This window comes from Barbus barbus (assembly GCF_936440315.1).
Source record: "Barbus barbus genome assembly, chromosome: 26".
Lineage (NCBI taxonomy): Eukaryota > Metazoa > Chordata > Actinopteri > Cypriniformes > Cyprinidae > Barbus > Barbus barbus.
The window spans coordinates 23,841,721-23,855,524 of NC_136754.1; the positions used below are offsets into that span (position 1 = coordinate 23,841,721).

The window sequence follows — 13,804 nt, forward strand, 5'->3', positions numbered from 1 at the left end:
TAGAAAAGTTTCCAGAATTGCTTCTGCTATTTCCTGTTTATCTCTGTGATGCTGGTTTGACACAGTCTGTATTGTATAGGGCACTAAGGAAATAAAGGTGACTTGGCTATTGCCCTGATGGTGAACATGGAAATTTTCTGTTTTAGCTATTTTCTTAAAGCCATGTTTTATTTTGTGAAGCTCAACCATTTTTGCTTCACATCAGAACTATTTCTTTGGTTGTACTCATTGTGATGGATGATGGGAATTGGAACTTTGTGTTACCTTATATTTATACGCCTGTCAAACAGGAGTATTACATATTTTGTATTTGTAAACAATAATTTAGACGATCAAATCTTGGGCTGTCTATATCAGTGGCTTTCAAACCTGTCCTGGAGGACCCCTAGCCCTGCACATTTTGTATGTCTCCCTCGTCTAACAAACCTGATTCCACTCATCAGCTTGTTAGTTTAGACTGCAAGAACTAAATTGGGTATGTCTGATTAGGGAGACATACAAAATGTGCAGGGCTAGGGGTCCTCCGGGACAGGTTTGAAAACCACTGGTCTATATGACTGCTGGCAGTTTGTTTGTGTCTTTTCTATATTAGTTATTTTATTCTTGTCACTGCTGTCTCCTCACTGTGATCATCTCTGCATTGCAGCTCTTGTTCAGGGGGACACTTTGGAAGAGATCTACGATCAAGTCAAGCAGATAATTGAGGAACAGTCTGGGCCATACATATGGGTACAGTCCAAGGAGAAACTATGAACGCCTTCAGGAGTTTATCATCCCCTTTCTCTGCCTGGTTTATTTATTGATTTTGTATTTTTTCTTTTTGGTAATCTCAGCTGGGCTTCTCCAGCTGACAGCATTCATTCAACAGATTAATTCCTTAATCCAGCATACTGTTCAGTCCTATATCTTCACCTCCTACTTCTAGTTCCTCAGTAGCTATTTCAAGAGAAGATGATCTGTCCTCCTCAGATCTTTACTGCTTCCATGCTTACAGAAAGCAAAGCTATGCCAGACCAGCATCTGTTTACCAGGGGGTTGGAAACGGTACAGTTCCTTAATGTTTAAGGGAGGTTACTTTGTAAGGACAAAGACGGCAATCTGGATTTTCTGACAAGTCTCTTTTTTTATTTTACCCATTCTATTGTGTTTTTTTTGTTTTGTTGGTAACATGGAGCTCAAGTCTCAGGCATCGGATTCATTAAAATGGTGAGAAACACACAAAAAAGCAAAACTTTGCACGTTGTAGCTTCTAAGACCAGGTGTTCTTCAGCCCTTCTTTCTCATTGTTCATTTCCACCATAGTCCCGTATGTTCCACACGTTGATTTTCTTCTTTTACTTCTCCCTTGACTGTTGTACTGGCATGCTTATTGTTCTCCTCATTCTGGAGCCATTGTGTTTAGATGATGTCCCGCTGCACAGATGTGAGACGTGTGCCGCCACTGTTAGAATGTCGGAGTCTACTATCAGTGTCTTACACAGAGTATGTGTTTTCAACACTTTGATTTACATTTAGGAAAGTCTGCTATTTGTAAGGAACTGATATTTTTAAGAGGCAATAAAATGCCACCGCATATCTGGAAGAAATTTATTGTACAATGAGATCTTAACAGATATTTAACCCTCCATAAACTGCCTATTTTGTTATAATAAATTCTATATTGAGCTTTACTTAAGCACTATTATGATGGGAGTTATTTTCTTGACATTGTAAAATGTATATTAGAGCAAGAGATTTAAAAAAAAAATGAAATAGTGTGAATATATATTTTCCCCTTTTTCTGTTACCACCCTTTATTTTCCTAAACTGAAACAAATGACAATATGCAGGGCAGTGAGGGGAATGCGGAGAAAACAGAGCCTAGTGGATGATCAACGTGCTATTTGAAGCTAGTTCTGTCTCTTCCTCCCCCCTGCCCACCATTTCAACATCATCTGCTCCAAGTGTGCTACATAGGAGTCATTGTGTGGAGAAGAACGTTCTATCCGTCCCCCTCTCAGACACAAACCGTCTCAGCCGGAAGAAGAGCTTCACAGGGCTGACGAAGCTTTAGCGCAGGACTGATGTTATCCAGCTAGAAGCTCCACAGAGACTTTTTTTCTAAACCCGTCCCGGAGAGGGGGTCTTGCCTGCTCTTCCTATGACATGATTGTTTTGTATACTAAGACTGCTTGTTCTACCACCTCACCACCTCTGCTTTTTGGGGACATTTTGGGACTGGAAAAAAAGAAACATGTAAATAACCTACTGATCTGATTCATTCCATTGATCAAAACGAACAAGAGAATGGCTAATTCAAGAAAAATAAAAAAATCTTTCTCATACAGCACAGTGCTGGTGTGCGTATTTCTTCAGATGGAGGGCTTAAGGATGTTTATAAGGTGTGATATTGGCACACATTATTCTGTCTAGCTGTACACATCAGTGCACTTCTGAAAATTGTCATGTTGATTGTGTTATTTTGTGAGGCCTTATGGCACCTTAAAAGAATAGTTGACTCAAAAACCTAAAATTCTGTCTTTTGCTCATCCTCATATCATTCCAAACCTGTATGATTTACTTTCATCTGTGGAACATTAAAGATAAGTTTAGAATTTTTGGAGAACGGAATGCTGTATAAAGGAAGTCAGTGCTCATTAAAGCGGTTACTGACATTCTTCAAATTATTTTACTTTCAGAAAAGAGCAAGTAATACAGGTTTGGATTGACATGAGGGTGAATAAATGATGACAGAACTTTCCAACATGATATTTTGTAACCATTTCGTGTTGAATTAATGGGTAATTCAGGCCCATATGAATCAATATGTATTCATGCCACCTCATAAAATAGTTTCTTTCTCATGGTTACATTTTTGGGTTGGAATTTTTATTTTTGGTTGGGAAAAAAATGTTTACAGCATTTTCAACCTTGATAGTAATTCACAAAACATAGTTAAGAACAGTAAAACGTCCCAGTACTTGTTTTTACAAAATACCAACACTAATGGAAAGCTTCTTGTCCAATCAAATAGTTTAAACATGTTTCACTCCACTTATTACTTTGACAGCACATGCAGTTATTCTTCCAGCACTTTTTTATTTATTATTTCTTTATGTATTATGGAAACCTGTTTTCGCTTCAGAGTAAAAACTAAAAAGAGGAGCATAGTTAAAAGTCGCATCTAAGCATGTGTATTGCTAATTATTATATAAGAATTGTGGGATTGGTATTTTAATTAACTATGAGATCCTAGGTTAATCTACATGACTTTGTTTGGTTTGAGGATTCAGTAACATTTATTTATTACTTTGAGAAAGTGTTATTGATTTATTTGTAACTAATTCATGTCTTTTGTTTGTGTATCTTAAAGGTTATCAACCTATTCTGTTCCATCCCAATCTATCAAACCATCTTTAAGAAAATAAAACATAGAAAAGTGAACAGATTTGAGTTGTCCTTTGCGTCCATCAGAGATTAAGCCGTTTTCAAGTTTGGGCAGAGCTGTGGTCAGTCAGAAAACACGCAGAACTTGACAGTTGATAACCAGCGTGGCAGTGAGAACAAGGATCAAAGGCCTGAAGTCAAGCTGTCGACGCAAAGGAATAATTGACTGGAAACTCTTCACCATGGCAAAGGAAACTCTTGGGAAAACAGTCAAGCAACTGAAGCAAGAGCGGACTTTAGCTAAATGTGCTTTCACCAAACAAGCAAACTACCTGGGCAAAGCTGCAGATGGTATGATGAAGGATGAACTACAAGAGGAGTTCAGCAAGCTCAGTTCCCTGGCAAGGTATGTCAGCGATTCAAATGATGACTACAGGGCTGGCCTACTGGCAGATGCTGAAGTGGGAACTGAGGAGGGTGAAGAAGTCAAGCTCGACAAGCACCAGCAGGCTGAGCTTGAAAGGACAATGGAAGAGTGCGACACAAGACTGGGGGACATCCGTGAAGCAGTCCAATCCAAACTCTGGCCAAGATATGGTAAAGAGGAGGTAGACTCTGCAATCCAAGAAGCGGAAAAAGCCTGTGACAGAGCCCAAGCAACCCCCATTACTGCTATCAATAGAGACGGCTATGAACTACAGCTGGAAAGAGCGAAGAGGCTAATCCATGATGCAACTGTAAGCCTGAAAGACTGGGAAAGATGGATCCCACATGATCAGACAGCACACCTGAAAGGCAGATTAAAAGACCTGAGAACATTCGGCAGCAACCTCGATGCCAGAAGAGCAGAATTCCTCACCGCGCAAAAAATTGCAGAAGAGGAAAGAAGAGGACCAGAGCCTCAACCGACGGCAGTTCCACAACCAGTGGTGAGGATAAAGCCGACCAGTCTACCTAAATTCACTGGGTTTAGAAGGAATTTTCACAGATGGAGGAGAGACTGGGAAAGCCTGCAAAAGCAGGGAGAGCCGACTGGCTCAGTGGAAGTGAAGAAGTTCCAACTCCTTGACAGTGTGGACGAGAGAATATGTAGAGACCTGCGCCTGTCAACATACAACAGTGCTGAAGACATATTTAGAGTACTTCAAAACAGATATGGAAACAAGCCAACAATTGCCTTGGAGATAATTGAGGACCTAGAGAGGATCCCTCCTTTAAAGTCACACCAGCCAAGGAAGGTAATTGACCTAATTCAAGCTGTGGAAAAGGCCCTGAATGACCTCACGGAGCTCGAAAGCACTGGAGCCATAAAGAATCCACTTATGATCAGATCCATAGAGAGCAAGCTGCCAGATAATATGAAGAGGGACTGGCTGACATTCATGGTCAATCCAAGAAATGGAGTCACACCTGACAATCACTTTGACATCCTTCTTACATTCTTAAAGACACAAGAGGATATTTTAGAGAAACTAGACCAACTGGGTGTAGGTGAAAAACCTGAAAAGAAAGCTACGTACCTGGAGAAGAGGTATGCCTCCACAAAGTCCACGAGGATAGGGGGATGTGTTGTCTGTGGAGAGGAAAAGCACCGTGAGAAGATCTTCTTTTGTAAGCAGTTCAAAGAACTAAAGCCTGGTGAGAAGCTGAATGCTGTCGAAAGGCTGGGAGCATGCAGAAGATGCCTCAGATGTCATGCAGAGGATGATGAATGTACGGACACTTACCTGTGCAGGAACAGAGACTGCAAAAGAGGAAGCTCTTCAGATCACCATTTCTTTCTCTGCCTGAAAGGAGGATTCAAGGGGAAAGAATCTGTTAAAGTGGGAAAACCCAGCACCAGGAGGCAAACATTCACAGAGGAGCAAGAGAAATTGATATCTGCACTCACCCCAGACATGGCAGAAAAATTCAGGAGAGCCTTCACCAACATGGCTGCGAAATCTCACTGCACTGGAAAAAGCCTTCCTGGAGTGATGGACTCAAGCACACGTGAGTTACCAGTTATTCTTATGCTTCTCGAAGTAACCACCAACGCAGGACAGAAAATTGGAACTCTCATTGACTTAGCATCAGATACCAACTACATCACTCATATAGCTGCCAGGAGACTGAAGCTTCAAAGTGAAAAGATCACGCTTGTCATCCATGGAGTTGGAGGCATGGCCATGAAAGTAAAGACCAAAAGATACTTACTCAAGGTAAGAGTCAAGACACCTAGAGGCACGGAGAAAGCTCATGAGCTGATCTGTTATGGGTTAGATGAAATTGCAAAAGTTCACAGAGTAATCAAAGCACAGCAACTCATGAAGATCTTCCCCGACACCAACCTGGAAGATCTTCACAGACCAGAACATGTTGAGCTTCTCATAAGCCACCGTGAAGGAAGACTCGCTCCACAGAGAGTAAAGGTAGTAGGAGATCTTGTCCTGTGGGAAAGCCCTTTAGGAAAGACCGTTGGCGGAGCACATCCAGACCTCTGTGAAGGAGTGGACATGGCCCTGCACAATTCTGAGACTCACTTTGCACGATCGATGAGAATCACAGCAGTGAAGTATCAAGAAATTGCTGAGATGCAAGAATCTAGAGCTGAAACCAGAAGCACTGTTGTTGGCAGAGAGTTCTTGGACTGGTGGAGGTGGGACAGCATTGGTGCGGCCTGCGAGCCCATGTGTGGAGGATGCCGCTGTGGTAACTGTCAACCAGGAGGCAAAGACATGACTCTGAGCGAAGAAAGAGAGCTTGAGATGATCAGGCAAGGCCTCAGCTATGTGAAGTCAGATGCGCATAGTCAGGAGCCTCACTGGGACACAAAATACCCCTGGATTGAAGATCCAAGTTCCTTGCCCAACAACAGAAACGCGGTGGAGGCCACGTTTCTGAGGACAGAGAAACAGCTCAAAAAAGAACCAGAGTGGAGGGCGGCATACACAAGTCAAGTCCATGAGATGGTGGAAAGGAAAGCAGCAAAGAAACTCACTAGAGAGACCATTGCTGACTGGAAAGGACCAGTATGGTACGTCAGTCACTTGGTGGCGCCAAACCCTCACTCTGTCACAACACCTGTTCGACTGGTATGGAACAGCAGCCAGAAGTTTAGAGGAATCAGCATGAATGACCTTCTCCTGAAAGGGCCTGATGTACTGAATCCCATCCGAGCAGTGCTACTAAGGTTCAGGAGAGGAGTCCATGCTGCCCTCGGCGACATCAAGAAGATGTACAATTCTGTGTGGCTTGAAGACCTGGAGATGCACCTCCATAGATTTCTCTGGAGAAACAATGAAGATGGAGAAATTGAGGAATATGCCATCACCAGAGTCAACATTGGCGATCGACCAGCAGGGTGCATCGCACAACTGGCCATGAGAGAGACAGCAAAGCTGCCCATGTTCACTCATCTGGAGGAGGAGCGGAGAGTCCTTGAAGAGGATTCCTATGTAGATGACATCCTGACATCCCATAATGACCTGGAAAAGCTAGACAAAACCACCAAAAAAGTCGAAGAAATTCTGAAGGCAGGTGGATTCTTCCTCAAGCCGTGGGTCCGGTCAGGCCAAAGTGGGAGGCAGACGTCTACATCAGAACATCCAGCATCGTCAGATCAAGTCTTCATTCTCCCCAACCAAATGAGAGAAGGAGACAACAAAGCCCTTGGAGTTGGTTACCTGGTCGAACCAGACAAACTGTACCTCATGACCTCGATCAACTTCTCAAAGAGAAAAAATAAGATGAGAATCAGCCAAAATCTTGTCGAAGAAGAGGTGAGAAAAAAAACTCCAAACCCACTGACTAGAAGACAACTGCTTAGCCAAGTAGCTAGTTTGTATGACCCAATAGGCCTTGCAACACCTGCCAAACAGAAAGGAGCCATTCTAGTCAGAAAGGCATTTCAAGAAGCTGGAGGCAAAACTCTAACACGAGACACATGGGACACACCTCTGTCTGAAAGACTTAGAGAAGAAGCCATCCACCTGTTTGAGGAATACACACGCCTCAACCAAATTACCTTCCATAGGAGCCTCACACCAATCAAAAGGATTGGAGAACCCTGGGGAATAACATTCTCAGATGGGAGCGACCAGAGCTATGGAGCTGTTGCATACTTCAGGTGGGAGACCGAGCAAGGAATCCTGGTCCGGCTTGTGGAGTCCAAAGCCAAGCTCACACCACTTGACCAAAAGGGAGAACCAGTGAAGGCTGAGGTCTGTGGTGCTGTCTTCGCTGCAAGACTCAGGAAATACATTGAAAAGCACAGTCGGATGCAAGTTGAACGTTGGCTCCATCTGCTGGACAGTCAAACTGTGCTGGGTGCAATCCAAAGGGACAGTTATGGGTACCAGACCTTTTTTGCAAACAGAGTGGGAGAGATCCAGAAGTCCACATCAGTTGAAGACTGGAGGTGGATTCCAGGTGAGCAAAACATTGCGGACCTCACAACAAGAGGAGCAACTCCAGAAGACCTCAAAGAGAACTCTGTGTGGCAAAATGGCCCAGAGTTTCTAAAACGACCTGTAGAGGAGTGGCCGACAAAGTCAGCCAAAGATGTCGCTGCAGATGCCAAAGAAGGTATAAACAAACTCCAAAGGAAATGTTTTACAGCAGCACTGACCCGAGCACAGGTGAAAAAAAAACAATATGCTCCACCTGCCACTGCAATGCCAATGTCTCCAACCTCTGACCAAAACAAGGACCTGCAAAGCAGCCCTAGCGTGAGAGGGCACCAAATCCAGGTCCGGAGGCCAACTTCTGGTTATTCAGTGAGGAAAATCCTTGAGATCAGGAAGTTCAGCAGTTTAACCAGGTTGATTAGAGTCATTGCCTGGGTGTGGAGAGCTGCCACAAAGTGGAAAGAAATGCTGGCCAAAACTTCAACCACGAGCAAGCCAAAGAGGAAGGAGATTCCTTCAGCTCTTGAGATCAAGTCCAGAGTCAAGGAAGCTACGCTTACCATCATGGAGTGTGAAGATGCGCTCAGGGATCTCTTCCTTGCGGCTCAAGAAGAGGTAACCTTGCCAAACACCACACTCAGCAGGCTTGTTGTGGTCAGAGATGAAAACACTGGACTTTTGCTCTGTGGAGGAAGATTCCAAATCTTTAATGAAGAAAAAACTGCGGTACCAATCTTGCCCTGCACATCATGGGTATCCACTCTTCTAGCTCAAGAGGCCCACCAGGCAAATCATGAAGAAATTGCAGGCACACTCCTCCGGATGAGAAGGAAAGCATGGGTGGTAAGAGGCCGGAAACTAGCTCAGAAGATCGTTGACAACTGTGTAACATGCAGGAGACTCAAGGCCCAAAGATGCCAACAGATCATGAGTGACCTTCCATCGGAGCGAATAACGCCCGCCAATCCATTTGAGTACACAACAGTGGACTTATTTGGACCTTACGAAGTGAAGGATGAGGTGAGAAAGAAGGTGAAACTCAAAGTGTGGGGAATTGTCTTCTGTTGCATGGCGTCCAGAGCTATGCACACAGACCTCGTCAGTGACCAGTCAGCTGAAGGCTTCCTGTTAGCCTACCAACGATTCACAGCACTGAGAGGACATCCGAGGAAATTGTGGTCGGATCCTGGAAAGAACTTTGTCGGAGCCAGACCTGCCCTCAAAGAGCTCTACATGTTTCTGGACCGACTGGAAAAATCAAAGCTCGAAAATGAAGTCTCCAAGCACGGCACAGAATGGAGCTGGAAGATCCATCCAGCAGACTCACCTCACAGAAACGGAGCTGCTGAAGCTGCTGTCCGGACTGTGAAGCGGGCTTTGCACAATCTGGGGGGTAATGGAGTCTTCACATGGGGTGAGTTTCAAACTTTCCTTTATATGGCTTCCAACCTCGCTAATGAACGCCCTATTGATGCCAGGACTCAGAGCCGGGAGGACTGTGTAGGATACATCAGCCCAAATTCCCTTCTGCTCGGAAGAACTGGACCCAGAGGAGATCCAGGGACCTTTGACTTTGAAGGCTACTCTTACAAGAGATTAAGAATCATCCAAACAGAAGTTGACCGGTTCTGGAGGAAATGGAGCCAGTTAGCCGGACCAAACCTGTTTGTCCGGACCAAGTGGCACACCGCTCACAGGAATGTGGCAATTGGAGATATCATCTGGCTGGCTGACCAGAACGCCTTGAGAAGTCAGTTCAGGCTTGCCAGAGTCATTGATGTCAACACTGACAGGAAGGGAATTGTGAGGGATGTATATCTCCGATCCTTCCCCAGCTACCCAGTCGCAAATGTGAAGCCCACTCAGAAAAGGGAAAAACACTCAACCAAGATACCTGCAACAGTTCTTCACCGGGATGTCAGACGGATAGTTGTCCTGCTTCCAGTTGAAGAGCAGCAACAGGATCAAAAATGGAGTAACTAAATTCAAGACATCACAGTACTGATGTGACCTCCTTGGGTTGAAGAACCAGGAGGTCAAGTGGGAGGTGTTGTGTCAATTCATGGTTATAAGTTGTACTGAGCACTCCAGCCTAGATTCACCCAGAACACTCAGAGCACTCCCAACCTGCAGGGGGCAACCAACGGAGTTGGTGGAACCAACTTCTCAGGAAGTGCTCTTGGGACCATATTTACCTGCGCACCCACAGGGAGTGCATGGCATTGAAATGTTTGGTAAGAGCTCAGTTGGCCCTCTCACCCGTTCCTGAAGAAATACTGTGACCACAGCTCCTGATCATCCAAAGACGCAACTGGTAGGACAGAATGTGATTGAATGTGTTGAGGTCATGCTTCTATATGACTTTTGCTTGTCTGTAATGTTTAATTTAAGTTAAATAGTTGAGACTTTATTACGTAAACGTCAAACTTGGAAGTAATGTTACTCTAAGCATGTGTATTGCTAATTATTATATAAGAATTGTGGGATTGGTATTTTAATTAACTATGAGATCCTAGGTTAATCTACATGACTTTGTTTGGTTTGAGGATTCAGTAACATTTATTTATTACTTTGAGAAAGTGTTATTGATTTATTTGTAACTAATTCATGTCTTTTGTTTGTGTATCTTAAAGGTTATCAACCTATTCTGTTCCATCCCAATCTATCAAACCATCTTTAAGAAAATAAAACATAGAAAAGTGAACAGATTTGAGTTGTCCTTTGCGTCCATCAGAGATTAAGCCGTTTTCAAGTTTGGGCAGAGCTGTGGTCAGTCAGAAAACACGCAGAACTTGACAGTGAGATTATTACTGTAAAGCAGACATATTATAGTAGCAAACTACATTTACTTTTTCAGCTATATTTTTGATGGTCATATACTATGCTTATGTCACATAAACATATCTGCAGTACAGTCACGCTGGAGCTCAACATTTTTGTAGGTTTAAAATTTTTGATTTAATAACCTGGCTTCAAATGTTGTCAGTAAGGTGGCATAACTAATCGCAAATAATTTATTTGACAACGCAAGGCACTTAAGTTACATGCAGTCATTCAAGCAGCATTAACAAATATAGATTTACAGTGATATTTAATTTAGTTTATTGAGGGCCGTAAAACCACAGTCTTACAGTAATGAAGTCTTTAATAACGCTGTCCTCGTATTCACAGGTGGAATCGTAATAATCTATTAATATAAGGTTCAGTCACTTTCTGTCTTTTATCTGTCTGTTCGCGTCTCTCATTCCCTCTTTCACTTCCTTCACAAACGTCTGCCGCAGTCTAGTAGCTCTCCGACCCAACTCCTCCACATCCCTGGGCATCTTCGACGTCTCCTCGCGTATCTGGCGAGCAGTCTCGGATCTGAGCAGCTTGGTCGAGGCGTGTTTCCCGGCGATCTGTGCTTTAGTGATGGCGAAGGCCGTGATCTGCGCCGCGCGTCTGATAGCTCGAGACTCCGAGAGCTTCTCCACCACTTGAGCGTTATTTATCAAAGCATGAAAGATCTGTCGCAGCACCATTTTGAACCTGTCACAAATATCTACGTTAGATTTCACTGATATTAATCAGGTTTACAATTGGCATATATTTCCTTAGGTAAATAATACATTACCTTCCAAGGTCCCCAATCGACTACTCTGCACGCTACTGAGCGGGTCTTTTCGACGGTGCCCTCACCACAGTGACCTCTACAGACGTGGAGAGTAATGCATTTTAATTTAAAGAAGAGTTTCTAAGCGTGTCAGTGCAGGTTGTGCTCTAAACAATATCTTCAATATTTTAATCGTTCTCTGTCTCACCGTTCATCGTGAATGATGACTGTACTGTACAATGATTAGAACTTTGATCGATAAACTATGGGCCAATACATAGGTTATACACACACACATACACTGATGGCCAAAATTATTAGAACTGTAGTATTTTCAAGTCAGTGATTTCGATCTTTTGCTGTTGTATGTCAGTAGGAAATATCAGTTTGTATTTGCAAACATTAATTTTGCCATTAATAATAATGTTTGCACAAGGAGTCTGACACAGAGATCTGATCTCACCATCATCATCCAGTCTGAATGACATGAAGAAACAAACTGAGCCAGACTAAATCCAGAAGAACTGTGGCAACGTCTCCAAGATGCTTCAAAATGAATGTTTGGAAATGTAAATTGTTATTTCCTATTGACACACTACAGCAAAAGATAGAAATAACTGACTTAAACCCATTTTTAACACACACACACACATATATATATTAGCAATTCATTACAATTATTGTGAACACCGAGCATTTCATTTGGTATTGGAGGACCACACTTTAATTGATAAAAAGCTGTCTTTGTGATCTCGGTCTGTAGAAAGCTGATAGTGTATCTCCTACAAACACTTGTCAGCACGACGCACACACGTCCAAGTATGCTTCACTTCTAATGGGAATTGCATCATCCTTGGGGGTGTCTTTTTACGTTGAGGTGGGCCAAATTAATGCACGTTCTTCTTCAGCATTGACGGAAGCCGAGTTTATCTTCCATCTTTATTTTTAGGTTTTCACCTCATGACATTTCTTGTGCAGTTGTCCTTAAATTATAACCTGTTTATATAAAAGTCATTCCTCTCACTGTTTTCTTCATGCTCAGTGCTCTTCATGCCTTTTTTCACTGCTTTTATGAAAATATCCACCAGATGATTTGTGTGGAGCACAAAAGAAGATATTTTTTTTCTCATACAGTGAAACTCAATTGGGCACAATGTTGTTTTTGAAGAAAAAATAAATAAAATTACAAATAATTTCAATTTGTGTTTGCTACTTTGTGTTTGATTTTTTTTATTTATTTTTTACCTTTTTTTATTTTTTATGGAAATAACTATGCCTTGGGAGAATATAAAATAAATTGATTGCAACCACTTACCTTAAAAAAATGTGTAAATTTAATTATTCTTTTTTTTCAGGGTGCCATTTTTTTATAAAGTCATAAAAGTATCTCTCTTTGCTTATTTTATTTTATTATCTCCGAGTGCAATTTTTTTTTAAATGTACTTTTAAGATTTGAAGTACAAGTGCATCAGTCTGATCACCTAAGTAATAACATATTGTCCTCAACAAGGTTTGAGTTAGCATTGAGCATCACGGGTTTAAGGGGTTAAGGGTTTGTTCAAATCCCTAACATTGTAGCAACAGTATTAGTGAAATCACCTCTGCTAACACTGCTCTTGAAGAAAATTGGCAGTTAACACTGAAAATATTAAGATAATAATAATAAGCCACAATAGTTTATTGAACAGATGGCGTAGCTAGATGGGAGTAAAAAAACGAGTGTACATGTGCAAGGAAAACAAAGTCAGAGTGTGACTGAAGGTGCACTTCTGCCTACTTCAGCTGCCACAGCCAAACAGGAAAACCTTTAAATAAGAATAATTTGACCACTGAACAATGCTGTATTCACATACTCACATGCACTTTCCATTAAACTCCATGAACTCCATGTGAAGCTACAGCATGTCATTGTGGTCTCACATTTACTGTAACAATAACACTTTCTGCTGTGAGTGAAACACTCATATGGCTTCACCTCTGACCAAACCAAACATAAAGAAATTGAAATGTTCTTAACAACAAAATATCGCTTAATGAAATCGCTCCTATCAGATATCACGCTGACTGAGCTGTTTCTTCAAGTCCATAATCTTTTTTTTCACAGAATAAGGTGATAATGTAAAGATAGTCTCAAAGAATTATGCACTTAAACGTCCCACACTTTAATTTGTCACTTGTAGGCCCTAAAGATCCTGTCATTATTCATTCACTTTCTTCTGTGGAGCACAAAAGAAATATTTTGAAGAATGTAGCAGTGGCTCTTTTTCATGAAATTACTAGAGCTTTCAAAGTTCAAAAAGGACACAAAAGCACCATAAAATAAATGAATTTTCATTTTCGTACCTACATGTAAGCGTAGTTTTTAGTCAGACCTGCATTGTTCTTTGCTCCATCTGCTAATGCTGTTTAAATAATAGATTAGATTGCAATTTGAGAAAACTGCAGTTGAGGTGGTCAG

General features: G+C 42.1%; 2 protein-coding genes across 10 annotated transcripts in view; one reads left to right on the forward strand and one right to left on the reverse strand.

Annotated features, from left to right (window-relative positions):
• The window catches only part of LOC306846385 (discs large homolog 1-like protein), a 102,275-nt gene extending 99,947 nt beyond the window's left edge, over positions 1–2,328 (forward strand). For 6 of the 8 annotated variants that reach the window (XM_079379742.1, XM_079379737.1, XM_079379744.1 and 3 more), the window contains one exon: positions 647–2,325. In XM_079379742.1, coding sequence (XP_079235868.1) covers positions 647–753 — 107 coding nt within the window. In that variant the 3' untranslated portion in view covers positions 754–2,325. Of the gene's footprint in view, positions 1–646 lie in introns of all 8 variants that reach the window. The other 2 variants (XM_079379738.1, XM_079379739.1) reach the window with 2 other exon arrangements.
• LOC306846401 (protein NCBP2AS2-like) lies at positions 1,108–13,804 on the reverse strand. 2 transcript variants are annotated; one of them, XM_079379766.1, is made up of 4 exons: positions 13,690–13,804; positions 11,368–11,443; positions 10,552–11,282; positions 1,108–3,163 (listed from the first exon to the last, which is right to left on the reverse strand). In XM_079379766.1, the coding sequence occupies exon 3, from the start codon at positions 11,273–11,275 to the stop codon at positions 10,961–10,963; it is 315 nt and encodes a 104-aa protein (XP_079235892.1). In that variant the 5' UTR covers positions 11,276–11,282; positions 11,368–11,443; positions 13,690–13,804; the 3' UTR covers positions 1,108–3,163; positions 10,552–10,960. The 2 variants fall into 2 exon arrangements, with proteins under 2 accessions (XP_079235892.1, XP_079235893.1); XM_079379767.1 differs by lacking the exon at positions 13,690–13,804 and having other exon boundaries at positions 10,552–11,404.

Bases quoted from the DNA above. Each gene is read 5' to 3' on its own strand.
- LOC306846401 (XM_079379766.1), bottom strand. From the start codon at position 11,275: ATGGTGCTGCGACAGATCTTTCATGCTTTGATAAATAACGCTCAAGTG.